Below are 24,103 nucleotides of genomic sequence, written 5' to 3'. Positions count from 1 at the left end.
ACCCCATGTCGTCAGAGGAAAGCCGCACTCTGCCTCCGCCGTCCCCCTCGAAATATCAAAATAAAATGTCTAGTCGCTCGCTATCTCACGCCTTCACCCCATCTCACAACCGAAACTGACAGCTGTCCCGCGCTTTCTTGCTTGCATCCCTCCCTCCATCTGCTCGTATCCCCACCGCTGACGCTCGTCCGATGGGCTTCTACCAGGCAAGAGCACGGACGAACACTGTGAAACTCACAGCCGTCGGTGGTGCCCTGTCCTTTGCTACAGTCCTTTATCTTTATTCTGGCCCTCCTGGTCACTTCTTCCGACCACCACCAGACCTTCTTCCCACCCGTGATCGTGCTTCATGTCCACCGCAGGCCTATGCTTCAGGCCAATGGACGTACAACCCACACTTCCCACCAGAAGATAACAGCACACTAAAAAGTGCAGATGAAGTGTTTGCGTTCAATGGCCTCGAGGGCTGCACGAGCGACAGGGAGTTCAAATGGCATCTCGGAGTCGACAACGAGGAGGCATTTGACCGCTTTCCGGACGTCATGGATTGGCAGTGGACGCCGGGCGAGGAGTGCAGTGCGATGAGACCGATGAGTGCGCAGTCGTTGGTGAGGGACTTTGTCGCCAATGGAGGCTGGCTCATTCTAGGTGGTAAGTTCCTGATGTCGACCATCTTTCCGCTGTGGAGCGCATCGTGATTTCTACTGCGCGTTGTTGTTCTGTTGATACTTGCGTCATACATCTCCCGTCCCGCATCTTCAAACAATGATGCTGATCGTTTCGCGTTTCTTATCTACCATTCACAGACTCAATATCAGAAAATCACTTCTTCTCGCTGTCCTGTTCTCTCTATCCCCACGTCCGCAGTACACCAAACTACACCGAAAACCCGTATTTCGACCGCGCATGGCCACAGAACCTCTACCTAAACCCTTCTTCGCCCCTCATCTCTACGCTCTCATTCCCACCTGGGTTCTCCATCGAGTCAACACCACTCGTGACGTTCCGACGTGTCGACCTCTTGCTTTCGCAGGACGAGATCGAGGCGATTCATCGGACGTCGCATCCGGAGCTATACATTCGTAACACGCAGGGACGGCCGCAACTGGACGACGATGATTATATGAGCGAAGAGGAGGGAGCGAAAGAGTTCAAGTTGTTCAGCGACGAACAAGTTTGGTCACTCTCCCCTAAAGAATACATGCCTCTCTTCCTCTCCCCACTCCCGGAAGCGCACTACTCTACCCTCATCCTCAGCACCGCAGGCCATTGGACGACACATCTTTTCACAGGCATCTCTGACCCTTCAGAGACGCCAGAAGCAGAAGCGACTGGACACGGAATACAGAACGTGTTGGAGCTGTTTGAGGACTCGATGAGGGTGTTGGCGGGAGAGTTGCAGGAGGCGTTGGACGAGGATCGGAGGGGGAAGGGAGGCTCGCTGGGCTTGAGCTGGGGCAAGGCGCAGAAGCCGGTGAGGAGGCAGGTGGTGGTGAGGGGGTATTTGAGTGGGCATGAGGACTGTCATGATAAGCATGCGCCGTGGGCGGAGGTGCAGCCATATGTTTGGAAGTGGTGGAACTGGCCATGGATCAGGGATTTCAATGTCATTTTCGAGGTCGGTCTTTCTCTAGCTTTTCACAATCTGCCCGGCTCAGATGATTAATACTGGTTGTTCTATATAGATGGTGTTGTCATCCTCACGCTATCCCGACATTCACTACCTCCCTATCGACAGACCAGGCATGCTTCGTCCGGATGCACACGTCACGAGTGACTGTTTACACTTGCTGACTGGGACGGGCGTGATCGAGGGATGGACGCATTATATATGGCATTTCGTGACGAGAGAACTACCAGGACGGATACGGTGAGAGGCTCGGTGGTAGGACATAGTCAGAGATTTGTATATGAGTGGATGGTTGGACGGGGAGGATGAGAGATTATATGTATGCGTGGGGTGCCGAGAGATCTATGGACTTTTAATGCTTGATTACCGATACCACTTCTGCATTGCCCAGCGCGAACTTCACAACCTTTTTGCATTGTTCACATATGTCTGCTTTACTTATTCACAATAGATTCGGACCCATAGATGAAATAACCTCACCACTTCGTAGGCCTTGAGAACCAGAGGTACTGAGCACGGAAATGTGGCAAGTTAACGCAAGCTTTCCGAAATCGCATCTGATATTACACGACAAAAAAACACAGTCAACGCAAAATGAATAATCGGGCTCGTCTTAATTCTCCAATACAGTGTCCTAGTCCTTCTCAGCGTACGCGAGCAAATGCTGCTCTACCTCTGCCTCGCCCATCGTCCGCCACTTGCCACGCACTTTCGGATCCTCGTCCTCTGCGGTGGACACGATGCCGATCTCGACCTCGCCGGCTTTGTAGTCTGTGGCGTGGACGGTCGAGAGGGCTTCGATTGCCATCTAATAGATTGATAGAATTCGAATCAGGACCAGACAATTATTTGGGTGCAGCTATCATGCTGGTCAAGACGAAGGATGAAAACGCACCTCGATGACCTCCCCCCTCGACAACGTCTTCCCCGCACTCACAGCGTCCTCCGCACCCCGCCCGTTGTCGAGCTTCTTCCACTTCTTCTCGAGGTGGTTCATCGCCTCTTGTTGTTTCTGGCCCGCAGCGGTGGCGTGGAAGCCGACAAAGAACCCTGCCGGGTCGAGCTTGAAGACTTGAGGTCCGAGCTCGGGGTCGATACCGATGAGGATCATGGCTGTTCGTTCGTTCGAGATGAGAGTATAATTGGTATATGTTGTCATTGGGGGTGTAATCAGCAAAAAGTGAGTATTGTGGCGCGGATGAACTGTCGATCCTGGGGTTGTGGGGTTTCATGCTGGAAGGAAGAGGATACGCACAAATTCCTAGAGGTCTCATGGCAGCCCTCTGCGTATAGACCTGGTTGATGTTCGCCATTCTCCTCGCGAGCGCGTCCGGTGTGATCTCGTAGCCATACTTGAACCGGAACTGAGCGGCCTCGCTCTGTGCGCGGTAGACTTGGTGTTTTGCATCCGCTTTATACGTGCAGGGGCAGATATAATCAGATGGAGGTAAAAGACGATAGTTGTAATTGATGTGGGAAGGAGGCGTGGCGTACCGACAAGACCAGTCATGACGCAACCGATGTAAGGAGTGATACTGTATAGATGGGTGACGGTTGAAGCATCGAGAAGCTTGTCCTACACAGGATAACAAAAGCAATCAAGGATCAGCAATCGGCAGCATTAACCAAGTCGTTGCGTCCACGGCGTAGTGGTAGAAGGATGCAGACGTACGGGGATCTTCTTCTGGATGACAACCACAGCGGTGTCCTTTCCACGGACTGAGATTGATGTGTGTCCTGAGCCCGAGATGGCTTTGAATGCATATTCTATGGTGGCGCGAGAGTCGACAGTCAAGTATGAGTGTCTATGTTGATAGATCTAGGTTGTAGCTATACGCACCGACTTGGTACAGGCGTCCTTCTGGCGAGAAGACGGTGAGGTACCTGGGAAGAGCATAAGCACGTAGACTTGTACCTAGTATTTCCTGTAGACGTACCTATCGTAAGACGTCCGTGACATGACTGGAACAAGATGAGTAGTGGAGGGTGGAAGAGTTAGAGGAAGCAGAACACGGTCCAAGGCGACGCGCAAGTGCGAGTGTACGCGTCTCGCCGTCCCACCGGTTTCAAGATCTCACGTGGCGTCAATATCAAATTCCAGTTCTTTCAATGAAGGTGGCCCAACATCTGCTTGCGACTTGACTCCTCCCTCAACTTCCTCTCCTCTCTCCTTTTCTTTTCATTTAGTGGTGCGGGTGGCAAAGATGAAGGAGACGGTCTCGCATAAAGCGCCGAAGGTCATGTAAGAATTCCTGCTCCCTTAACCAGCCCGTAGTCGATAATCAAGTAAATTGGTATAGAAAACGGCTTCAGTTCAGTACACTTAACTCTCAGGATGTGGTCAAAATCTCAGAATTCCAAGTAACACATCGGGATCTGTACACTGCCACAGACCGAGTACCCGTAAAAGATGGTGTCCTCGACAGACGGCTGGTGCGTCCGACTCATTCTCTCATATGTGAGATGAGTACTCACCGTCCTTTCGATGGTCAATCTGGATTGACAGGGTACGTCCGAGAAGAACGCATTTTGCGAGACCTGTGGACTGAATAGTGTGGACTGTGTGGGCCACTATGCGTATATCAAGCTGGTCGTGCCCGTTTTCCACATCGGGTACTTCAAGCATACGATTGGTATATTGCAGTGTATATGTAAAGTGCGTACTCTTGTACTACACAGCGTCGAACTCTCACCCACATCTCCTCGCATTTATTCTTATTTGATCAACATATCCACATCTCTATCTAAACCGCCACCTCACCACAGACCTGTGCTCGCGTTCTACTCGAAGAACCTGACCGTCGCGTTTTCATTAAACGTTTCCGCCGTCCCAACCTCGAAAATGTCCAACGACAAGCCATCTTCAAAGCCGTCAATGGCGCTGCCCGTAAAACAGTTTACTGCCCATATTGTTCCGCCACAAATGGAGCCGTCAAGAAGGCGGGTGCCTTGAAGATCGTACATGACAAGTTCCGCGCGAAGAAAACGGCTGAGGAGATGGAGAAGTTCAAGAGGAGTTTTGCACCGGCGGTGGAGGCGCAGAAGGAGCTCGGGCAGTATATCAATAAAGCGGTCATGGAGGATTTGAACGCGTTGAAGGTGTTGGATCTGTTCAAGAGAATTTCAGCAGAGGCGAGTGGCGCAGATCCCCTCCTGGAGCTCTAGCTGACACTGAGACCAATGTTAGGACTGCGAATTGCTTGGGCTGCGGCCAGAGTATAACAGACCAGAAGAGTTCATCTGGCAGTATATCTCAGTACCTCCAGTCTGTATCCGACCATCCGTGCAGCAGGACGGAGCTTCGAATGAAGACGATTTGACCGTCAAACTCACCGAGATCGTCTTTACTAATGCACTCATCCGACAAGGTCTCGCCAAAGGTGCTCCCACCGCACAATTGATGGTTCGTCGTTGCATTTTATCCAGTCTGTTTCAACATCGCTGATTTTGGGCCACACAGGAACAATGGGAATTCCTCCAACTCTCCGTAGGCATGTACATCAACTCCGAAATGCCTGGCGTTCCCTCTCAGATGGGCCAAAAACCCATTCGCGGTTTCTGCCAACGTCTCAAAGGCAAGCAGGGTCGTTTCCGAGGCAACCTCTCCGGAAAGCGTGTCGACTTCTCTGGCCGTACCGTTATATCCCCTGACCCGAATCTGCGCATCGACGAGGTCGCCGTTCCAGAGCGTGTGGCGAAAATATTGACGTATCCCGAGAGGGTTACCGGTTTCAACATTGATAGGCTGAGGAAGGCGGTGAGGAATGGGTGCGATGTGCATCCTGGGGCGAATTATGTGACGGCGGGTAGTAGTGGGTTCAAGAAGTATCTGAAGTTTGGGAACAGGGAAGGGATTGCCGATGGGTTGAGGACGGGAGATATAGTAGAGAGGCATATTATTGATGGGGATATAGTGCTGTTCAATCGACAGCCGAGTTTGCACAAGGTGAGATTTTAGGTCAGGTATCGTCCAAATGCGTCAAGACTGACGTACGTCTTGTCTAGCTTTCTATCATGTGTCATCGAGTAGGTTTCCATATCGCCCTTTGTGCCGTGAAGAGACTGACCTCTTACATAGGTCAAAGTTAGGCCATGGCGATCTTTCCGTCTCAACGAGTGTGTCTGTAATCCTTACAACGCCGACTTCGACGGTGACGAAATGAACCTTCGTATGTGGCCACTTTCATCTATAAGCTCCACAGGACTGATTACATTCTTTATCAGACGTCCCTCAAACCGAGGAAGCCCGCACCGAAGCCCTTGAACTCATGAACGTCAAACACAACATGGTCACGCCACGAAACGGAGAGCCCGTCATCGCCGCCATCCAAGACTTCATCACCGCCTCGTACCTTCTCTCCCGCCGCGACCAATTCTTTGACCGTCGCCAATTCACGCAGATTTGCTCCTACTTTGCGGATGCAGACCTACAAATCGATATCCCACCACCGACGATCTGGAAACCTGTACGCCTATGGACGGGTAAGCAGGTCTTCAACGTCCTCATGCATCCAAACAAGAAGTCGAATGTGCTGGTGAATGTGGAGACGAAGTGTAATAACCAGCAGAAGCCGGATTCAAAAGCATATCCAAGGATTAAGGACCCGGCGCCGGATTTGAGCCCAAATGATGGGTGGTTGGTTATTGTGAACAGTGAGATCATGTGTGGAGTCATGGACAAGGCGACTGTGGGAGGAGGTAAGAAGAAGATGGTGTTTGGAATCATCATGAGAGATTACGGGCCACACGAGGCCGCAGCTGCTATGAACAGGTTGGCGAAGCTTTGCGCGAGGTGGCTCGGTACGCCTAGCTCATTCATTCTGTGTTCGTGCACTGATTTCGAACTCAGCCAACTTTGGTTTCTCACTTGGCATCAACGATGTCATACCCGGTCCTATCCTTTCGGAGAAGAAGGATGATCTGGTCGAGAAGGCGTATGCCAAATGTCTGGACATGATTACGCTTGCCAAGAAGGGTAAACTGGAGAACAAGCCAGGTTGTGATCAGGAGCAGACGTTGGAAGCCATGATCTCCGGTGTGCTTTCAAAGGTTCGAGAGGAAGTCGGTCAGATATGCATGGAGGAACTCAGCAGGCATAACGCACCCCTTATCATGGCTACCTGTGGTTCAAAAGGTGCGCCCACTCATGCACAATCCCTCCCCTGAAAGTGTACCATGGTTTATGATCTCACTCTAGGTTCCGTCATCAATGTATCCCAGATGGTCGCCTGTGTTGGGCAACAAATTATTGCAGGTCACCGTGTCCCCGATGGCTTCCAAGACCGTTCTCTTCCGCACTTCCCCAAGAAATCCCGCGAACCGCCATCAAAGGGTTTCGTCCGCAATAGTTTCTACTCTGGTCTCAGTCCCACCGAGTTCCTTTTCCACGCCATCTCCGGCCGAGAAGGTCTTGTCGACACAGCGGTCAAGACCGCTGAGACAGGTTACATGCAACGGAGGCTGATGAAGGCGTTGGAGGATCTGACGACACAGTATGATTTGTCGGTGAGGAATGCGACGGGTGGGGTTGTACAGTTCAGATATGGTGACGATGGTCTGGATCCTGCCTGTCTAGAAGGAGATGCGCAACCTATCGAGTTCGTCAGAGCCTGGAGTCATGCCGCCGTGAGTCTCATTTACTACACTTGTTGCAATTGCTTTGCGTCTGACATGGCTGGTCATATAAGTCCATAGCGGGCCGGTCTTTGCGTGGTCTGCTCCCGTACGAAGTATTGGAGATTACCGACCGCGAGTTGGCCAAGCAGAGGTTCACTGTTGAGTGCAGTGCAGCCTACATTGCGACTATTCGTAGCTTCGTTCTCGAGAATGTGGCAACTCGGTTGGCCGATGCACGACAAAGTCGTGGCATGTTCGATGCGCTCTATCGAGAGGCAGAGTGGGATGAGGAGACAGATCTGTCTATGGGAGCTACTGGTAAGTTTTTCTCTGTATAATTCGAGTTGTTGCCCTCATTCAGCGCCATCTAGCGGCGGAAAAGGCCATAGTCGACAACAAGGCGAAAGTCACAGAAGACCAGCTCCTTTCGTTCTTGAACATCTGTTGGACGAAATACGTCCGCGCAAAGATCGAGCCTGGTAAGTCCTTGTCTTTGCATAGCGCCTACAACATATACTAACGTGCACATGGTCTTCCAGGTTCTACTGTCGGCGCCGTGGGTGCCCAGTCCATTGGTGAGCCAGGAACGCAGATGACCTTGAAGACTTTCCATTTCGCCGGTGTTGCCTCCATGAACGTCACGCTGGGTGTACCTCGTATCAAGGAGATTATAAATGCAGCGAAGGTCATCAGCACGCCAATCATTAGTTGCAAACTCGTCACTGCAGATTCGGAGCCATCGGCTCGTATCGTTAAAGGGCGGCTGGAAAAGACCCACCTGGGAGATGTGAGTGTTCTCTATGTCGTCAACTAGTGATTTGAAGCTGACATGTTTGGGACACGTTAGATCGCCGCTGTACTAGAAGAAGCTTGGGCTCCAGAGTACACTTACATTGGTATTATGGTTGATATGGAGAGTGTGCAGAAACTTCAGGTGAGTAGTACTGTCAACCGTGCCACTCGCCTTCGCTGAAGTCATCTCGTTCAGCTCGAATTGACTCTCGACGACATCAAATGGGGAATCGTCAAAGCGAAGAAGCTCAAAGTCAAACAGGAGGTACATTCTTCACAGTTAGCCCAATTGTCAACGTCAAACTAACTCTCTTATCTCCCAGCAAATCACCATCATCCCCAAGAAGAATCGTCTACGACTTTACATCGACGGTCAGGACAAATATTATCGACTGCGTGAACTCAAGAGACTGCTGCCGGACGTTGTGGTGAAAGTATGTGACAGTCTTCCTTACCCGTCGGTCCTTACCCATCTGACAGTTCGGTATCAGGGTGTCCCGACTATCGCTCGTGCTGTCATTAACGTCAAAGACAAGGATGACGGCCGAGGTAAGAAGGGCGACCGAGAATTGCTTGTCGAAGGATACGGTCTTCAAAAGGTTATGACAACCGAAGGTACGCAATTGCGGTAGTCTATCGATAGCCAGGACCTCGCTTCATGTTATCTACAGGTATCGTCGGCGAACAAACTTCGTCCAACCACGTTATCGAAACCGCCCAGGTTCTGGGTATCGAAGCCGCACGGTTGACCATCATCAACGAGATTCAGTACACCATGGGCTCGCACGGAATGAGCATCGATCCCCGACATGTCATGTTGCTCGGCGATGTAATGACCTATAAGGTATGCATTGTCCGTGTATGAGTACGAGATATGGGTGCTAAGCATAGATCTAGGGCGAGGTTCTGGGTATCACTCGCTTCGGTGTCGCAAAGATGAAGGACAGCGTCTTGATGTTGGCATCCTTCGAGAAGACGACTGATCATTTGTTCGACGCATCCGCATGGGGCAAGACGGACAGCGTGGCAGGTGTGTCGGAAAGTATCATCATGGGCAACCCTGCCGCAAATTGTGGCACGTCGATGTAAGATTTTGTCTTTCGTTGCCTGTAGAAATTTCTGCTGACAGCTTCATATAGGCCTGCATTGTATTCACCAGCCCCTAGAATCAGTAAACCGAGGAAGTTACTGTTTGAGGATGCGCTCTAGGTGTTTTGTCGCCTTTTGTGTCCGCCGCTGCCCATCTAACTTTATTGTATGTACCACCTCTGCTATCATGCTAGTCTTTGAGTACACGTTGCGTGTTGTTCCTTGTTTGTTGTACCCATAGTTATCTCACAAGACATACTCTCTAAGCATCTTGTCTCGCTATTTAGGCTTACAGTAATGAGACGACAACGCATGATGTGAATTATATCGCCGTCACCTATCTCTGCTACGAATCAGCCCAGTACTTCGGGCCATGCACAAAAAAAACAGCTTCGCTGGAACTTCTCCTTGTAATGACCACCGCAGGGGTCGAACCTGCAATCTCCTGATAACGCAAATCGTAGTCAGACGCGATGCCATTTCGCCAGGCGGCCATACATGTAGTCCCTCACAGTAAGAACAGACCATGGTCTGAATCTTCAGCTGGGCCTTCCTCAAATCTGGATCCTGCAGGATGTCCCCCACTGATCCCCGCCGAAAGATGCTGTCTGATACCCTTATTAGATAGTAATGTTTGTTTCTCAGGATTTCTATCTTGACGTTGACCAAAGCCGTGCATCGTAGCCTACTACGAGCCTCCATGACACCAATTTAATCTTCTAGGGTAATTCCAAGAACAACTATGAGAAGTCTTACGCACCGAGATGATATTGCATATTAAGGGGATGTTTATGTGGACGGGGTTCCGGAAGCACGAAAGCACAGTGAAATGGCCTGGAGCAGCAGAGGTCTAGTAGAGAAGAGCATGACGCGGTATATCATGTTGTCTCACTCCCCAGCTTTGAATAATTCGTGAGACACTGCTGGCCGCCAGCGAGTGCTGATATCAGATGTCACCGGTTCATGGACTAGATGTCATGAACATGAGTGAGGGACGGGCCGTATGATAAAGTGAGGGCCACCAGCGGACGCAAGTTGGTGCTAGTAGTTCGGAAGAGTTCGGGACAGGCGACCGATGGACGGTTCACGATCAAGTGCGGAAAATTCTGATACAAAATCAAAAAAGACTTCTAGAATCCTGAAGCTCCTCCACTCTGAAGTGCGCGAAGACGAGACTTCAGCCATAACTCCCGGATGGCAGAAAGCATTGCACTCACCGTGATAGCGTCCATCTCAGCCTCCTCTAATACCCTAACCCTGGGATTCCAGACCCAGCTCGGAGCCTCCCAGAACTCTCCGTATACCGGCCTCCCACTCGATGGCGATGAAGCTGGAGACGAGGAACCAGACGCAGAGCTCTCGAACTTCTTGAGGAAGTCAGGGAACGCCCTCTGCAGCTCTGGCGGCGCGGCAGGATGAGGATGCGGCGATTCTGGCTCTGCAAAGCATAGTAGCAAGAAGAAAAAGGCAGCATCGCTGAGTACTGGCAAACAATAAACAAGTAAGGAACGTACTCCATTGCCTCTTGCCCAAGAAATTGATCATAGGTTTGTGCATATGTGACGCTTGGGCGAGAGCTCGAATTGTGGGCTGCATCTCGAGATGAGGTATGAATCTACGGTTATAGGGCCGATATATTGAAAAGATGAAGACAGAGACAGTATGGATCCCGATGTCATCACATCTCGGGTGATAGACCGGGACAAATTGTTTGGCTTTGTTGAATTCTAAAGCCTTCGGCTGCTGTCGGCTTGTCGAAGCTTCAAGTCGCTGATGATTGGCTAAAGCGTCACCGGTAAACGGGAATCACATGCCCGCGGTTCCCCACGATCCTCTTGCGGGGGATGATCGGCGCGGTACTCATTTACCTAAATCGCCTTCAACTTGAAACCACCTCATCCTCATCTCTCTCTTCACCCACTCGTTGATAGAATGATGTTACGCTCAGCGACACGCGCTCTCAAGCCTTCCTGCTCATACAAGGTTATGAGAAACGTAACAAGGTCCGTACACTGGCTGGATAACTGTTTCGTGGATCGAAAGCACTCATTCCGAACACTCTCGGATCATGTTGCAGGACGTTCTCAACCAGTCTTGCTCGTCAGGAAGGAACCTTGAACTCACTGCACACTTTTACTGAGGAAGAGGAAATGCTACGTGAAGCCGGTGTGTCTCCTGTGCAATACTCCGCGTCCTTGGAATTACTCTAATACAGTTGACATGTAGTGCGACGGTTCTCACAGGACGTCGTAGCGCCGAAGGTCCGTGAGATGGACGAGAACGAGCAAATGGACCCTTCAATAATCACCGGTCTGTTTGAGCAAGGCGTAAGAAATAACAGTTCATCTACTCCTCTCTTAGACTTCTCACACCTTCTCGAACAGCTCATGGGTATCGAGACAAGTGCCGACCACGGAGGCGCCGAGTCATCATTTACTTCCGCCATCATCGCCATAGAGGAACTCGCCAAGATTGATCCCTCAGTGTCCGTCATGTGCGACGTGCACAATACTCTCGTCAACACCATCTTCCGCAAATATGGCACGAAGGAGCAACAGGACAAGTGGTTACCTCAGCTGGCAGAGTCTAAGGTCCATCCACGTTGTATCTTCACGTCTTTAACTCATGCTTACTCGGGCGTACTCTGTTCAGCTGGGAAGTTTCTGCTTGTCTGAGCCTGCGTCAGGCTCCGACGCATTTGCGCTTCAAACTCGCGCGAAGAAAGACGGCGACAATTGGATCATCAATGGTTCCAAGATGTGGATCACGAACTCTCATGAAGCCGAGATCTTTCTCATTTTCGCCAATGTACGTCTCCGCTTCCGTTGCATGGTTGAATTTTGTCTTGACTCACACGTCACAGATCAATCCAAGTGCTGGCTATAAGGGCATAACTTGCTTCGTTGCCACAAAGGACATGGGTATCGAGATCGCGAAGAAAGAGCAGAAGCTCGGCATTCGTGCTAGTTCGACATGCACTCTCAACTTCGATGACCTCAAGGTTCCTGCTGAGAATATTATCGGCGGCGAGGGCAAGGGCTACAAGATTGCTATAGAAATTCTCAATGAAGGTTCGCTTGATGTTCTCCCCCTGGTTGTACTATGTTCTTCTCTCATAATTTCCTTCTTCTTTGTCTTTTTGAAATTGCAGGCCGTATTGGTATCGCTGCACAAATGCTTGGTCTTGCTCAAGGTGCTTTCGACAAATCTGTCCCGTACACCTACGAACGCAAGCAGTTCGGACAACCCGTTGGAACCTTCCAGGGCATGTCCTTCCAGATTGCCGAAGCTGCCGTGCAGCTAGAGACCGCTCGGCTCTTGACCTACAATGCGGCGAGGCGGAAGGAAGAGGGCAAAACCTTTACTAAAGAAGCAGCGATGGCGAAATATTGGAGTAGTGTTGTGGCACAGCAGGTGTCGGGGTCGGCAATTGAATGGGCTGGAGGCGTGGGTTTCACGAGGGAGACCGGGATAGAGAAGTACTGGAGGGATTCGAAGATCGTAAGTCAACTGCCTTGCTGTCGAGTGCTAGTTGGCTATGCTGACGGCGTTTCGTACGACACAGGGCGCAATCTACGAGGGAACTTCGAATATCCAGCTGCAGACCATCGCTAAGTTCATCCAGAAGGAATACTCATGACGGACAAACGGACATCCCCTTTAGCACGACCGCCTGCTCCGCATGCCATTGTATAATCTTTGCAATTAAGAGAGGAGCACTGTATATCTATGTCACAATATCATACTAAATCATCACCACAGTCAGACCACACTCAAGTATAGTGGTAGTATTATGTCCGTTCAGATTTGAGTTCTGGCTGTCTCTTCATGAAGAGGAGCACAGACTCGTAGACTGCCCATCCAATTGCCGAGGAGAGAACTTTGCGAGAAAGGCGGAGGGAGGCACCGTCGAAGAAGCCGAGTAGGCCTCGTTGCTATATTATCAAGAGACGAGGGTAAGTTCGATGGATGCACTCGTCAACTTAACGAAAGGTGCAGACTTGAAATATCGTTTTCACAGTCCGCGCGAGACCGTGATATCTGTCCTCCGTGCGTACTTGTACTTTTGTCTACGATTTCTAGTGTAAGTATACAGTACATGGACTAGACAAGCAAGAGAGGCCGGACCTTGATCACGTCGAACGGATGCGTAGTCAACGTCGCTACTGTCCCAGCCGATGCGGCTGACAGGCTATGCAGTAGTGCAGAACTCATCGTCGAGTTCGGCGGTAGCAAAACAGCTGTACCCATCGTTGAAATCAGTCACTATGAATCCTTGATTAGGCAGTAATAGACGTACTGGCATTCTGCTTGATTGCTTCATATGATACGACGAAGATGCCAGCGTAGGGTGCGTCCCGTAGTGAGGAAGCTACAAAGCCTCGGAGGAGTTCGGAGGGTCCGGAACGGACCATGGAGAGGAAAGCGGAGGAAAGGGAGGCATAGGAGTACATATTGCTCTACCAGCATGCACAATTTAGGAAAACCAATTGCACCAGTCATCCAGAGGGAAGAAGCAAACCTCATAACGCGTCTTGAGCACCGAGACTGGATTCAACAAGAAACCGATGGCGACCCTCGTCGTCGCGCCCGCTAAGAGGTTGCCTGTAACAGTTAGTGAAGGAAGAACTGATGCGTGTGTTGAAGTGTAGCTAGACGGTGTGCGGATGACGGAGAAATAGGGTGAAGTGGCGAGGAGTGACCGGATGTGGTTGAGGGATGTCATGTAGAGAGCTATGCCGGGGACATTACTGGTGTGGCACCTCGTGAGCGTGACGGAAGAGTGAGGATTAGACTATATGCTACCGGATGAGACCAGCGTTTGTGCCTCGCCAGAGTCCACGAACGCCTTTTGTGGCGAGGATATCCTTGGCCGTACCGATAATGCTCCTTGTATTCCTATGCGGAAAATTAGCCCGATACGCGACTTGGAGAAAGATTATGTTACCTCGCTCTGACAATGTCTCCCGGTTCTCTCTGCTGTATCCGTGTCTTCAAGAGGTCAACTAGCGCGACAGATGAGTGAGAACTAATGTAGGAAATGTGGCACTCGTGAAGAAGTGACAAACATGGCTGGAGTGCGATTGTTGTGGCAAGACCGGACAAACCGCCTAGAATCATACATAAGCATATGTGGTCTGCAAATGAACCCGAAATCGCACCAACCAGAGAGAAGATGATGTCCCACATTGCTCATCAATCAGGCAGAGCTCGGGGTCGTATGAGCGCCCAAGTGCCTACTATGCGGATGGCAGCGGTGACAGTTCAAGTTAAACTGGCGACACAGTTACCAGAGGCAATACCGCACAGGCTAGAGGAGGCTTTTGAAGTCAGAAGTGTGTAGGACTGAGAGTGCGAGGAAGTTGACCGTTGAGGCAAAGTTGAAGCGGAGATTCCCGGGACGCAAGGCGTCAACCAATCGTCAGTCGATCATTCGATCCATTCCGTCCTGTCATTCAACGACGACGTAGTCGATCACCGTGATCCTGGTGGGCATTTCCCAGAGTAAGTACCGGCAGGTTCTTGTAAGTAGGTTCACTCTGCACTCCATGCCTCCAGTATGACCTCTGGATAGGTGGTTTCTTTAACACATTTGTCACATCTTTTTGTACCGATCCAGTCTGAGTAGCGCCGCTTCGGACTCCAGTCACCAACTCAGCCATGGGCCATTCCACCCTCCCCCTGACTTATAGCTTTTCAGTCGAGAAGGCCTCGCATCCCGTAGTTGGCTTCGTCGAGGGAAAACCATTCAGGAAGTTCAGAGCTTGGCATGAAAGGTACCGAGTGTCTGAGTTGATGTCTTTCATTATGTGTATCATCATGCGCACTAACTGAAGCCTCTTGCGTCTTTGGCTACTATTGTCTTGTCATACACACTTCTGTGCCCTACAGAAAGGTGCGCTCATATGCATTTTGAGTCGCTGCCGATGAGATTTGATGTTCTGCCGTTGTAAAGAATATTCTCGTTCTTTGGGCGGCCTTCGTCTTGATCTTCTTCAGCACTCTAGGTTACCCCTATAATTTGCTATTCGGGCCTCGAGGATGTTTTCGGGAAGCACCGCCATTGCCGGACCTATACGAAGCCTCTATGTTGGAGCTTCAGGATGGTCTGTCAAAGGGGTACTTCACCAGCGTCGATCTTGTTCAGGCGAGTATTACTCGTCGCTTGGCACGCATCGAGTCACTGTATCGAACATTATGTACTTGGATATATAGGCGTATTTTGCTCGCATAGAGGAGGTCAATCATCGAGGCGCGAATTTGCATGCCGTTATCGAGACGAGCCCGAGTGCTCTGAAGCAAGCGGCTGCTTTGGACAAAGAGAGACGGAAGAAAGGCGCTCGTGGACCTCTGCATGGAATCCCCATCCTCCTGAAGGACAACATCGCCACTAAAATTAGCGATGGTGATTCGCTATAAACATATATCATATATTCTATCTACACTAACATTATGCTGTTCTCGAGGCATGAATACGACAGCGGGATCATATGCACTCCTTGGATCTGTACCTCCCAGGGATGCGACTGTGGCTGCGAATCTTCGTGAGGCGGGTGTCATATTCATCGGAAAGGCTAGCATGTCAGGTACATCGGCCCCATTCTTCTCTCATTTACATACCTGATATTGTCAAACTCCTTCTAGAATGGGCACACAATCGGGCGTTCATTATCCCTTCGGGTTGGTCAGGTCGTGGCGGCCAGGCTACGTCACCTTACTACCCTCTAGGCGACGCTGGTGGCTCGAGTACCGGTAGTGGAACGGGAACAGCTATTGGTTTGGCTGCTGCGGCTCTGGGTACGGAGACGGACGGGTCGATTGTTGGTCCTTCATCGAGAAGTAATATCGTAGGAATCAAGCCTACGGTTGGTTTGACATCCAGAGCTGGAGGTTAGCCAGTTTACAATTTGTCGTGTGGGTAGCTGAAAAGTACTGATTTAATTCGTAGTCATCCCAATTATGCGCCATCAAGACACCGTTGGGCCCATGGCTCGGTCCGTCGCGGATGCGGCTGTTCTCCTTACTACCATTGCAGGACGTGACATTCTAGATAACTTTACCCTAGCTCAGCCATCCCCATTGCCCAATTATCTGGATGCGCTGCAACCATTTGGTCTTGCGGGCGTTCGGCTGGGTGTAGTGCGAAATTTGATGACGGAGAGAATGGACTACGTTCACGAGGCATTGAACCACTCGATGGACATTATGCGAGGTTTGGGTGCGGAGATTGTAGAAGCTGACTTCACGAACGAGTTCGATATCAAGAAATCCACTGAGGGGCAGCATTTGGTTGCTGCAATCGATTTCAAGGTGAGATCCGGATACGGTCAACTATCATAGCACTAACTTCTGTTGATGTACAGGAAGAGATAGAGGCATATATTTCTAAACTCCTGGACGTCCCGACAGGCGTAAAAAATATTTCAGATATTATACGGTTTAATATTGACCACGCCGATCTCGAGTTGATACCACCTTACTGCGCTACTCAGGATGGGTGCGTCGACTTCGACTTTCTCGCCTAAGAGTCGTCAAAGCCCAAACGTAAAGCTCACCATCCTGTTTACACAGGCATATCGAGGCTGAGACCTCGATAAAAAACGAGACATACTATCAAGCCATCGAGCGCAATCACAACATGGGTGGTAGGGATGGTATTGATGCCACTTTGAAGAAGTATCGTGTGGATGCTCTTATTCTGCCGACGATGGGTATACAATATTGACGATCTATGGCCGATTTATTGCCTTGGAGTTCTGACACGACATTTTGCTGCACAAGGTCATGTCACTCGTCCAGCCGCTATAGCAGGGTATCCTCTCGTCACTGGTACGTCCGAACCTTCGGTTTCTTGCGCATGCCAGTTGACCCCTGTTCTCTCAGTTCCACTCGGTTTCACACCCGACGACGTTATTCCAGGGCCGGCCGAGCCTGTCATCGATGAAGCACCCGGAATGCCGTTTGGACTCACATTCATGGGCACGGCATGGAGCGAATTTGAGTTGATAAAGTATGCGTACGCGTACGAGCAGGCGACGCATGTGAGGTTGGGGAAAAGGGCGTTTGAGATCGCGGTCCCGAAGACGCAATTGATTGATGTTATGATATGAGGGTCTGACGACGAGCGCGGCTAATTGCGACGTGTATGATCTACGTGTCTGTTTTGTGTTTCCATGGAGAGCTTTACTGCTCTCGTATGAATCTCCCGTTCAGTCATTGTCATATTTAGTCTAGAATTGGTGAATGCAGAGCCTTTATATTGCCGGCCAGAGATACTGCACCGACTAACTGCTAAAGGCAGCCGTTATAGACTGAGGCTATAAGCATTTGTTCTTGTGTGTGGTCGTGCAGCAGCTTGGGGGAATGACACTCGTGGAGAGAGTATCAATGGTTCACGATTGGTGTATATCAAGGAATAAATATGCGGCATGTATGTAAAGACAGTGCCAACGTCCAAAAACCCAGAAGTAAAGTTTAAACGGCTAAGAAAAGATGGTGAACCTGTGTGGAATATGGTATCTGATTAGAAAGTAAATCCGCTTGTGGGGCAATTCGAGTCGGAATAGTAGGTCGCATCTTCGGGGCCATATTGAAGGGGGTTACAACTATATTGGCACAGCGGTTGGTGAGCCTTTTTCTCACTCACCGTGATCATAAAAAAAAAACAAGGCTCACCCAGGTAGTCTGTCCAGAATAATGCCGTCGCCACCGACAGTCTCGTCAACCACGACCTGGGCCTTACATGTCGAAGCGACTGAAGATTGCTGGACTGTCAAATACGAACACGCCTCAGTGACACCATCCCAGGTCTCGTCGTTGGGGTTGTTGCAGTCGTCAATGGCGTTCTGAAGGGCGGTAACGTCCCAACCGTTCTGGAAGTCTCCGTGCCAGGACAGACCCGTAGGATCGCCGGTGGCGTAGACGAAAGGCCAGGCTGAGGAATTCGTGGTATCCCAACTGCAATGAAACATGGTCAGGGTAAAAATATGCAGTTTAAGATGCATTGAACCGCACCGGTCGGCAAAAGCATTGATGTCCCAAGTAACCTCGTATAGAAGCTTCATGAGACCAACGGGGTGGGTATCTGGGCAAGCTCCATTGTCAAGCTCAGAGAGGAACGCCGTGTGTGACGTATGGTCTGAAGAGTCCAAGTTCTGTATGGCCATGAATCATATCAGCCAGTGGTTAGCTGCGATCGAAATGAGACAAAGACTCACCACACCGTCCCAACAAGCAGGGAAGTGAATTCGCGCGTTCAATCCGGCCTCACAATTCGTCGTTGGGAATCCGTACCCTGGATTCTTGGTCAGAATATCTGAGAGAACACGAGTAAGCAGCCAACTCACCATCGTAGCCATCAACGCCATCAGTGTATCTCAAGCATGAGAAGAACTGAGCGCGTTCCGCCAACGCAGCTTGGGATGGGTCACTCGTCGAATATCTTGATAACCCAATTAGTCCCAAGACGAGGCTGCAAACTTCATTACATACTGAGTACCACGACGTGCAGGGTTTCCGGATATCATCTAAAGAGGGAAAGAGGGAAAGAGAATGTTTGAGAAGAGCATCCGATGCAATGATCAATGCTTACCTTGAAACCGGCAGGGAAGGCTTTGAGACCGGGACCACCGTTAGAAACGTCGAGGTCTCCACGGTTCTGATAATAGACAAGGAGACCTGGATATTTCTATCAGAATAGAGCCTTCAGGCGGACAGTAAGGAAAGACACAGACCACCATTGCTAACTTCCTCGTACTGCTGTGTAGTGGGATCACGGAAGTAGAGCTTGGGGAACCCTTAGAGTACAGACTGATCAGTAGGGTTCCGAGCTATAACCCATTTCGTCAAGATGCGTACAATAATTAGTATCATCCTGCGTGAAGTCAAGAGCGTGAGATCAGTATGTTCAGATGGTGAAAGGATGTCAGAAAACAACTGTACCTGAGTGACAAGGCATGATGTACATGAGGAAGCTCGGAGTGTGTCGAAGGTGGCGTTAGCCGCAAAGTCTGCAACGAATGTGATCCTATGTGAATTCGGGTTTGAAACTTCCAATTCAAATGACCATACTTTGACCACCGTGGATAGTCTGTGAAATAAGTAGCATGTGAGCATGAGCATAGAAGTCCTGATTCCTGTAGGAAACAACAAACATGAACGTGGTTGGAAGGAATGACGCCGGGAGAAATGACAGGGTCAACACGCTCTAAGGATTGAGAGTGACCGCATTAGTTTGGCAGAAACATACATGATCATTAGGAGACATACCCGAAACTAGAGGAGTCGTGCAAGCAACACGGAACCATGCGAATGCGGATTGACTTGAAGCAAGAGCAATAGCAGTGGCAATAAGACCTGAGGAGTACATGACGGAGAAAGGCTGGGGCTCTGAAGCTTGCTGCAGTACGAAATCTTGTGAAGCAGCTTTTATAGAGTATTGGTTGTCCAAATCTAGTACGGAAGCCTCGGTCGTCGACTCTATGGGCCAGGCACTTTGACGACGGATGACCAAAGCATGCAGATCAATCAGAATCAAAAATTCTGAGCCACTGTCTCTCTTGCGCTGTGATGCACCTGAAATTTCTTGGCATGATTAGAGAGGCTGAATTACGAGGGGGAGGAGGACGAAGTTGACTGCCGATCTCACAGGAAAGCCGGCATGTCCCTGCATTTCCGTATCCACATGGACCGCATCAGAGTGAAACTTGTGGAACGATGTTCCGGTGATCGTATTGAGCTGGTCACAGGAATGGAGTTAACTGCACGCCGTAGAAAAGCGGCGGGAGTAGTACTCGACCGTGGCCAGTCTCCGTCAGTGCGAGCTTATCTTGTTAGTGGTATAAGATCACCTACCCACCCTCACTTACAGGCCTCAGAAAATGGCTCGGAGACAGCATGTCGCAGGAAATTTGTTAATAGCCCAGTACATAGACCTTTGAACCAGTAACTTTACAACGGATGAAGATTGTGCTTCAATATCATGGAGTCTGCAGATAGTAATGACAAAAACTGTCCCCGCATCGAGCCCGTGAAGTATCCACGGTGTGACCCATCGATGGTCCGGTGGATACCAGAATCAAAGTGAGCATGCACGAGGTACCGAGAACCAAGTAGGGATGTGCATGTTCAAGTTTACTTCACGGTTGTAAGTAAGCCAGGCGATGAGTCCAGATGCAACGTATCCACAGAAAAAAGAGGCCTCCAAAGCCCGTACGCAGATTGATTGTAGTAGGCCTGTAACACAGAGTGCACACGTAGTAACCTAGTATAGCATGGGGAAGTCCCGACGGCGACTTCGTGGCCTGGCAGTGAGGTGTCCACGGTTGTTTCACGAAAAATCGGCTGTAGACCTGCGGTGCCGAACTCTTTCATGTAAAGGGGCTGGGAACTGTCGGAGATGCAATGGAGAGCACACAAGTCGGCCGCCATGAGTAATGCGAGTACTTGGTGGAGGAGCCGGTTTTTTGTTCGTTGGACCTCTGTTGGATGTGTCGGAGATTCAATTTTGACCAGGTCCGACCGTGTGGCAGTCTGAATCACGCAAGTTCATTCTTTCGCCAAGTTTGACTTTTCCCGACTTACACGGGAGATGATGGCTCTGTCCAGCATGCAGACGTCCTTCTACTAAATGATGGGGTGACTAATTCTCTGATGCGTTCAGTTTCCTCCGCGACCCTCTGGTCCTCATCGTATCAAAGCGTTTTCACCTGGGATCAGCGACCTTCAGCGACTCCGAAATCAGGACACGCACCGCATGGCTCTCGGCGCATGCTATCATACCTTCTGAGCTCGCTTGCAGCATGTAACGTTGCGCGTTTCTGTCTGTATGCATCTCATGGTGGACCTGGCCGCTGATCGAGACGCTCATACTATTTCTATGTTCTAAGGGCCTTGCCTGAGCATTTTGCACCCTCCTTTAACTCTTTCAGCTCAGACACTTTCCCCTTCAATCCCTTCGTCTTTGCTCCTTCCTTGATTCAACATGACCCGCACATCATTTATCAATATTGGGCCGCTTTATCTCCTGCTCGTCCTGGGAATGACCCTAGTTGCGACAGCCGTCAATCCCAAGCGTGGTCTTGCTTTCGCCGACTCGCAAAACACTGGAGATATAAGCACTGCCGTCCAGAGTGGAACCAACATTAGTTGGATATATGACTGGGGTACCACGGCGCCTTCATATCTTATGATCCCGGGTATCGCTTACTATCCCATGCAATGGGGTGAGGGTGGCGTCGAAAGCTTTGGCAGCGAGGTTATCTCTCAAGCCGCGACTGTTGCTCTGGTAAGTTATGTTTTCTTTCTTCATTACGAGGAAAAGTACTGATGACGTTGAAATTTGTTTAGGGATTCAACGAACCAGACTTTGCGACTCAATCCAACATCACCGCCTCGGACGCGGCCGCTCTGTGGAAGCAGTACATTGACCCTCTCCATGACAGTGGCATCAAGCTCGTCGCACCTGCAGTAACAAACGCAGACACCGGTCTTCCTTGGTTATCCGACTTCTTAGCTGCCTGTTCAGACTGTCACATAGGCGAGTAAACATGTTTTGGTTACCACTTCGTTCATGGCAAGACTGACCACATTTTATACGTCCCTTGATGCTGAGCAGACGCAATTGCTTTGCACTGGTATGGTGACGGTTTGGGTTCATTCTACGATTATATCTGGTCGGCACACGGTCAATTTGCGGACTACAACGTCTGGATCACGGAATTTGCGAGCACGAACTCGGACAGCTCTGGTGCGCATCCTATCACGGTACAAGACTGACACCTTGCTCATGCTGTCTCAATGTTGTGCCTGCTCGGCCTAGTGGTGCTGGACTTTTTGAGCCAGTCCATCGCGTATCTCGATAGCCTCGATTGGATTGAGAAGTACTCCTGGTTTGGGTTCTTCGTACGTTACGCTTCTTTTGCTCTCGTTTGATTGATTCCTAAGTCTCTGTTCTACCTATAGCGCGACGATGGTACATCAGCCTACAGTGAGGCAGTTACACGCGTTTCAAATACGATCGTACCCACTGACACACTCCCGTTTCTAGACTTACTGGACAGCGCCGGGGCTCTCAACGATAGAGGCCATGCTTACTTTGGAATATGATTTGACGTGGCATCTCTATGCGAAAGATGTCTGTTCCAGCGTGAAGGGTTGTTGAAGGGCTCTACTGAGACTACACTCGGATTGATTGCATCTACTTTAAGCATATTTATTCATTGTGCATGTACGCGTAGCAAGCATGGAGTATGCTTATACCTTAGCCCATGGTATCGCTGCAACTGCCACAATTATATTGAGATCTGTTTGACACTTTCTGTCTGACCCACCAAGTTTCGAAGGTTTGACGCAGCAAAAGGGGAGTGTTGTACCTGACCTGACGCCACACGGCTCCGAGCGGAAGTGGCGAGCGATGGTCGTGGCGATGCATAAGTGTAGCACTGTATTCCTTTAGCCCAAACGGCCACCTCGATTCCTCTAAACATTCTCGGTTCTCTATCCCTACTCATCAATTCTCACGTGTGAGGACTGCTGTTCAGTCAATGGTCTTCTCCAACCTCCCAACACACGAGAAAGATGCTTTCTTCTCACTTTTGGATGAGTTGCGCCGCACATTCTGGTCATCGAAGTCATCAGTCTATGATCTCACCAGCTCTTCAGATACTTCACCTCTCGTCCAGACATCCTCGGATCTCTCTCCTCGGATAGCCCTGGAGGGCAATCCCATGGTGCAGCAGCAGGAGCAGCCGTGCACAAAGCACTTGCGAACAATCCTGCCCTGACCGCGAACCTCGTATCGACTGGACTGAAGAATGTACCGAAAAGTAGCCCATACTCGGGCGTGGTGCGTTCCGTAATACTTCCTTGTCATGTATCGCATAATTAAAGAGGGTTATGTGTGCGGATTATAAGGCATCGAACACTTCAGTACAGAACGCAGCAGGTCGGGTTGCCGCAGCTTCGCTTGCTTTCTCTGGACGAGAACAAGCACCTCCGTCGTCATCGTCGACAAAACCTACACCACCAGCGTTTCATGCGAGGAATAGCTCCAGCACGGAGGATGATTCTGCTTCTGCGAGCTCGGCTACACGAAATCTCGCTCATACGAAGGTACGCCAGTACTCTCATTTAGCCCCTTTTCCCTTTAACCGCATCTGTATCCATCAACCCTCCACGTCTTTCTCCTGCCCTCTTAACTGCTCCATGGGTGACGCTCGGCAATGCAGAGATTCGGAGATGTCGACACTTCGTCCGCCAAGAACATGTTCACCTCCCTCCGCAATTCTACAGCCAACAAATCCGCCACACCACCCTCAGTAGCACCTCCCATCCCAGCCGCTTTCGGTCCCAAACGTGGTGGCTTTGCTCCTCCTCCCGTCCGCCATGTATCTCCTGCTCCTGCGCCAGAGCCGGAGCCTGAGCCTGAGGAGGAGACTGCGGGTGAGTGGGCAGAAGCATTGTATGACTACAGCAGTGCGGTATGTGTATCTATATCTTCATCCTATGTATCCTGCTGCATGTATTACGGCGATTTTACTCATGAATATGACTGTCTGTACTGTTCTACAGGAATCGACAGATCTGGAAATCAGAGCGGGACAGCGTATCTTGGTCACCGAGAGGTCTTCCGCAGATTGGTCCGTCCTGTATCATTCATCAGAACTTTTCGCAATGCTGAATTACCCCTGCTTATCCTCGTTTTAGGTGGACCGGTGTGGCCGACGGAAAGAGTGGACTGTTTCCGGCCGCATATGTCAAGCTCCTATAGCAATGGTCACTATTGCCTCCGTCACTTGATGGTCTACAATAGAATCGTGATTTATGGAATAAAGCGCTCGACGCAAGTTGACAGAGGTTGACAGCAGTCTTCCTCAAGCTGAAAGCCCGACGTTACAGTGGTGAACAACGTCGACGATGAAGAATGGTCCAGAGCCACACCTACACTTCAACCATCAATGACCGTCAGAGCGGATA

General features: G+C 50.3%; 11 protein-coding genes and 1 non-coding gene across 12 annotated transcripts; 7 read left to right on the top strand and 5 right to left on the bottom strand.

The window, feature by feature from the left end:
• The first annotated feature begins 170 nt into the window (after nucleotides 1–170).
• On the top strand, nucleotides 171–2,087 carry STEHIDRAFT_147856 (uncharacterized protein). The gene is made up of 3 exons (XM_007305453.1): nucleotides 171–651; nucleotides 807–1,618; nucleotides 1,686–2,087. The coding sequence occupies exons 1-3, from the start codon at nucleotides 192–194 to the stop codon at nucleotides 1,872–1,874; spliced, it is 1,461 nt and encodes a 486-aa protein (XP_007305515.1). The 5' UTR covers nucleotides 171–191; the 3' UTR covers nucleotides 1,875–2,087.
• Nucleotides 2,088–2,156: 69 nt separating this feature from the next.
• Nucleotides 2,157–3,624, bottom strand: STEHIDRAFT_99001 (proteasome subunit iota). Its single transcript, XM_007305452.1, has 7 exons — nucleotides 3,568–3,624; nucleotides 3,471–3,514; nucleotides 3,303–3,397; nucleotides 3,125–3,206; nucleotides 2,886–3,041; nucleotides 2,526–2,743; nucleotides 2,157–2,438 (listed from the first exon to the last, which is right to left on the bottom strand). Exons 1-7 carry the CDS (start codon nucleotides 3,588–3,590, stop codon nucleotides 2,265–2,267), a joined length of 792 nt encoding a protein of 263 aa, XP_007305514.1. The 5' UTR covers nucleotides 3,591–3,624; the 3' UTR covers nucleotides 2,157–2,264.
• Nucleotides 3,625–3,801: 177 nt separating this feature from the next.
• On the top strand, nucleotides 3,802–9,351 carry STEHIDRAFT_122370 (beta and beta-prime subunits of DNA dependent RNA-polymerase). Its single transcript, XM_007305451.1, has 21 exons — nucleotides 3,802–3,872; nucleotides 3,931–4,063; nucleotides 4,137–4,286; nucleotides 4,397–4,762; nucleotides 4,818–5,033; nucleotides 5,091–5,576; nucleotides 5,636–5,656; nucleotides 5,709–5,799; nucleotides 5,855–6,430; nucleotides 6,480–6,764; nucleotides 6,828–7,255; nucleotides 7,318–7,564; nucleotides 7,618–7,725; nucleotides 7,786–8,033; nucleotides 8,094–8,180; nucleotides 8,235–8,303; nucleotides 8,362–8,472; nucleotides 8,530–8,653; nucleotides 8,710–8,882; nucleotides 8,936–9,123; nucleotides 9,178–9,351. The coding sequence occupies exons 1-21, from the start codon at nucleotides 3,835–3,837 to the stop codon at nucleotides 9,245–9,247; spliced, it is 4,215 nt and encodes a 1,404-aa protein (XP_007305513.1). The 5' UTR covers nucleotides 3,802–3,834; the 3' UTR covers nucleotides 9,248–9,351.
• Nucleotides 9,352–9,541: 190 nt separating this feature from the next.
• On the bottom strand, nucleotides 9,542–9,621 carry STEHIDRAFT_t170. The gene has a single exon. It is a non-coding gene; the product is annotated as a tRNA-Arg (tRNA).
• Nucleotides 9,622–10,132: 511 nt separating this feature from the next.
• On the bottom strand, nucleotides 10,133–10,772 carry STEHIDRAFT_122369 (uncharacterized protein). The gene is made up of 3 exons (XM_007305450.1): nucleotides 10,642–10,772; nucleotides 10,345–10,565; nucleotides 10,133–10,281 (listed from the first exon to the last, which is right to left on the bottom strand). The coding sequence occupies exons 1-3, from the start codon at nucleotides 10,721–10,723 to the stop codon at nucleotides 10,258–10,260; spliced, it is 327 nt and encodes a 108-aa protein (XP_007305512.1). The 5' UTR covers nucleotides 10,724–10,772; the 3' UTR covers nucleotides 10,133–10,257.
• A 505-nt stretch (nucleotides 10,773–11,277) lies between these two features.
• On the top strand, nucleotides 11,278–12,767 carry STEHIDRAFT_158089 (mitochondrial acyl-CoA dehydrogenase; the record flags this gene model as incomplete). Its single annotated transcript, XM_007305449.1, has 7 exons — nucleotides 11,278–11,293; nucleotides 11,354–11,454; nucleotides 11,512–11,718; nucleotides 11,780–11,935; nucleotides 11,991–12,198; nucleotides 12,279–12,628; nucleotides 12,693–12,767. 7 exons carry the CDS (start codon nucleotides 11,278–11,280, stop codon nucleotides 12,765–12,767), a joined length of 1,113 nt encoding a protein of 370 aa, XP_007305511.1.
• Nucleotides 12,768–12,918: 151 nt separating this feature from the next.
• On the bottom strand, nucleotides 12,919–14,248 carry STEHIDRAFT_59321 (mitochondrial carrier; the record flags this gene model as incomplete). Its single annotated transcript, XM_007305142.1, has 8 exons — nucleotides 12,919–13,062; nucleotides 13,129–13,197; nucleotides 13,256–13,368; nucleotides 13,428–13,587; nucleotides 13,650–13,878; nucleotides 13,934–14,026; nucleotides 14,076–14,133; nucleotides 14,197–14,248. 8 exons carry the CDS (start codon nucleotides 14,246–14,248, stop codon nucleotides 12,919–12,921), a joined length of 918 nt encoding a protein of 305 aa, XP_007305204.1.
• A 353-nt stretch (nucleotides 14,249–14,601) lies between these two features.
• STEHIDRAFT_122367 (uncharacterized protein) lies at nucleotides 14,602–15,139 on the top strand (the record flags this gene model as incomplete). Its single annotated transcript, XM_007305448.1, has 2 exons — nucleotides 14,602–14,652; nucleotides 14,748–15,139. A coding segment is annotated over exon 2 (170 nt), but the record flags the coding sequence as incomplete, so codon positions are not given.
• A 25-nt stretch (nucleotides 15,140–15,164) lies between these two features.
• Nucleotides 15,165–17,238, top strand: STEHIDRAFT_59868 (amidase signature enzyme; the record flags this gene model as incomplete). Its single annotated transcript, XM_007305176.1, has 8 exons — nucleotides 15,165–15,269; nucleotides 15,344–15,533; nucleotides 15,595–15,714; nucleotides 15,773–16,018; nucleotides 16,077–16,438; nucleotides 16,492–16,625; nucleotides 16,700–16,839; nucleotides 17,012–17,238. Coding segments are annotated over 8 exons (1,524 nt in total), but the record flags the coding sequence as incomplete, so codon positions are not given.
• A 248-nt stretch (nucleotides 17,239–17,486) lies between these two features.
• On the bottom strand, nucleotides 17,487–19,513 carry STEHIDRAFT_98994 (uncharacterized protein). Its single transcript, XM_007305447.1, has 13 exons — nucleotides 19,397–19,513; nucleotides 19,282–19,334; nucleotides 19,199–19,217; nucleotides 19,070–19,137; nucleotides 18,986–19,001; nucleotides 18,862–18,924; nucleotides 18,720–18,805; nucleotides 18,620–18,654; nucleotides 18,475–18,569; nucleotides 18,346–18,422; nucleotides 18,143–18,282; nucleotides 17,804–18,085; nucleotides 17,487–17,733 (listed from the first exon to the last, which is right to left on the bottom strand). Exons 1-13 carry the CDS (start codon nucleotides 19,494–19,496, stop codon nucleotides 17,652–17,654), a joined length of 1,116 nt encoding a protein of 371 aa, XP_007305509.1. The 5' UTR covers nucleotides 19,497–19,513; the 3' UTR covers nucleotides 17,487–17,651.
• A 1,587-nt stretch (nucleotides 19,514–21,100) lies between these two features.
• STEHIDRAFT_122364 (uncharacterized protein) lies at nucleotides 21,101–22,408 on the top strand. Its single transcript, XM_007305446.1, has 6 exons — nucleotides 21,101–21,413; nucleotides 21,476–21,665; nucleotides 21,744–21,875; nucleotides 21,948–22,030; nucleotides 22,091–22,115; nucleotides 22,176–22,408. The coding sequence occupies exons 1-6, from the start codon at nucleotides 21,111–21,113 to the stop codon at nucleotides 22,232–22,234; spliced, it is 792 nt and encodes a 263-aa protein (XP_007305508.1). The 5' UTR covers nucleotides 21,101–21,110; the 3' UTR covers nucleotides 22,235–22,408.
• A 180-nt stretch (nucleotides 22,409–22,588) lies between these two features.
• On the top strand, nucleotides 22,589–23,985 carry STEHIDRAFT_122362 (SH3-domain-containing protein). Its single transcript, XM_007305445.1, has 6 exons — nucleotides 22,589–22,730; nucleotides 22,790–22,973; nucleotides 23,042–23,239; nucleotides 23,356–23,607; nucleotides 23,699–23,766; nucleotides 23,834–23,985. Exons 1-6 carry the CDS (start codon nucleotides 22,672–22,674, stop codon nucleotides 23,895–23,897), a joined length of 825 nt encoding a protein of 274 aa, XP_007305507.1. The 5' UTR covers nucleotides 22,589–22,671; the 3' UTR covers nucleotides 23,898–23,985.
• Nucleotides 23,986–24,103: the final 118 nt, after the last annotated feature.

The sequence above is a fragment of the Stereum hirsutum genome (assembly GCF_000264905.1).
Source record: "Stereum hirsutum FP-91666 SS1 unplaced genomic scaffold STEHIscaffold_9, whole genome shotgun sequence".
In the NCBI taxonomy this organism is placed as follows: domain Eukaryota; kingdom Fungi; phylum Basidiomycota; class Agaricomycetes; order Russulales; family Stereaceae; genus Stereum; species Stereum hirsutum.
This window is presented reverse-complemented; position numbering and strand designations above follow the sequence as displayed.

Bases quoted from the DNA above. Each gene is read 5' to 3' on its own strand.
- STEHIDRAFT_147856 (XM_007305453.1), top strand. From the start codon at position 192: ATGGGCTTCTACCAGGCAAGAGCACGGACGAACACTGTGAAACTCACA. The intron at 652-806 runs GTAAGTTCCTGA...TACCATTCACAG, and splicing joins AGGCTGGCTCATTCTAGGTG to ACTCAATATCAGAAAATCAC. The intron at 1,619-1,685 runs GTCGGTCTTTCT...TGTTCTATATAG, and splicing joins ATTTCAATGTCATTTTCGAG to ATGGTGTTGTCATCCTCACG.
- STEHIDRAFT_99001 (XM_007305452.1), bottom strand. From the start codon at position 3,590: ATGTCACGGACGTCTTACGATAG. The intron at 3,398-3,470 runs GTGCGTATAGCT...GCGCCACCATAG, and splicing joins AGGACGCCTGTACCAAGTCG to AATATGCATTCAAAGCCATC. The intron at 3,042-3,124 runs GTACGCCACGCC...GCACGTATAAAG, and splicing joins CGTCATGACTGGTCTTGTCG to CGGATGCAAAACACCAAGTC.
- STEHIDRAFT_122370 (XM_007305451.1), top strand. From the start codon at position 3,835: ATGAAGGAGACGGTCTCGCATAAAGCGCCGAAGGTCAT. The intron at 7,726-7,785 runs GTAAGTCCTTGT...ATGGTCTTCCAG, and splicing joins CCGCGCAAAGATCGAGCCTG to GTTCTACTGTCGGCGCCGTG. The intron at 8,181-8,234 runs GTGAGTAGTACT...CATCTCGTTCAG, and splicing joins AGAGTGTGCAGAAACTTCAG to CTCGAATTGACTCTCGACGA.
- STEHIDRAFT_122369 (XM_007305450.1), bottom strand. From the start codon at position 10,723: ATGCAGCCCACAATTCGAGCTCTCGCCCAAGCGTCACATATGCACAAA. The intron at 10,566-10,641 runs GTACGTTCCTTA...TATGCTTTGCAG, and splicing joins CTTGGGCAAGAGGCAATGGA to AGCCAGAATCGCCGCATCCT. The intron at 10,282-10,344 runs GTGAGTGCAATG...CGCGCACTTCAG, and splicing joins CTGAGATGGACGCTATCACG to AGTGGAGGAGCTTCAGGATT.
- STEHIDRAFT_98994 (XM_007305447.1), bottom strand. From the start codon at position 19,496: ATGTACTCCTCAGGTCTTATTGCCACTGCTATTGCTCTTGCTTCAAGT. The intron at 18,570-18,619 runs GTATGTAATGAA...TGGGTTATCAAG, and splicing joins CCTGCACGTCGTGGTACTCA to ATATTCGACGAGTGACCCAT. The intron at 18,283-18,345 runs GTGAGTCTTTGT...ATGGCCATACAG, and splicing joins CTGCTTGTTGGGACGGTGTG to AACTTGGACTCTTCAGACCA.
- STEHIDRAFT_122364 (XM_007305446.1), top strand. From the start codon at position 21,111: ATGACCCGCACATCATTTATCAATATTGGGCCGCTTTATCTCCTGCTC. The intron at 22,031-22,090 runs GTACGTTACGCT...TTCTACCTATAG, and splicing joins ACTCCTGGTTTGGGTTCTTC to CGCGACGATGGTACATCAGC. The intron at 22,116-22,175 runs GTGAGGCAGTTA...TCCCGTTTCTAG, and splicing joins CGATGGTACATCAGCCTACA to ACTTACTGGACAGCGCCGGG.
- STEHIDRAFT_122362 (XM_007305445.1), top strand. From the start codon at position 22,672: ATGGTCTTCTCCAACCTCCCAACACACGAGAAAGATGCTTTCTTCTCA. The intron at 22,974-23,041 runs GTGCGTTCCGTA...GCGGATTATAAG, and splicing joins GTAGCCCATACTCGGGCGTG to GCATCGAACACTTCAGTACA. The intron at 23,608-23,698 runs GTATGTGTATCT...ACTGTTCTACAG, and splicing joins TGTATGACTACAGCAGTGCG to GAATCGACAGATCTGGAAAT.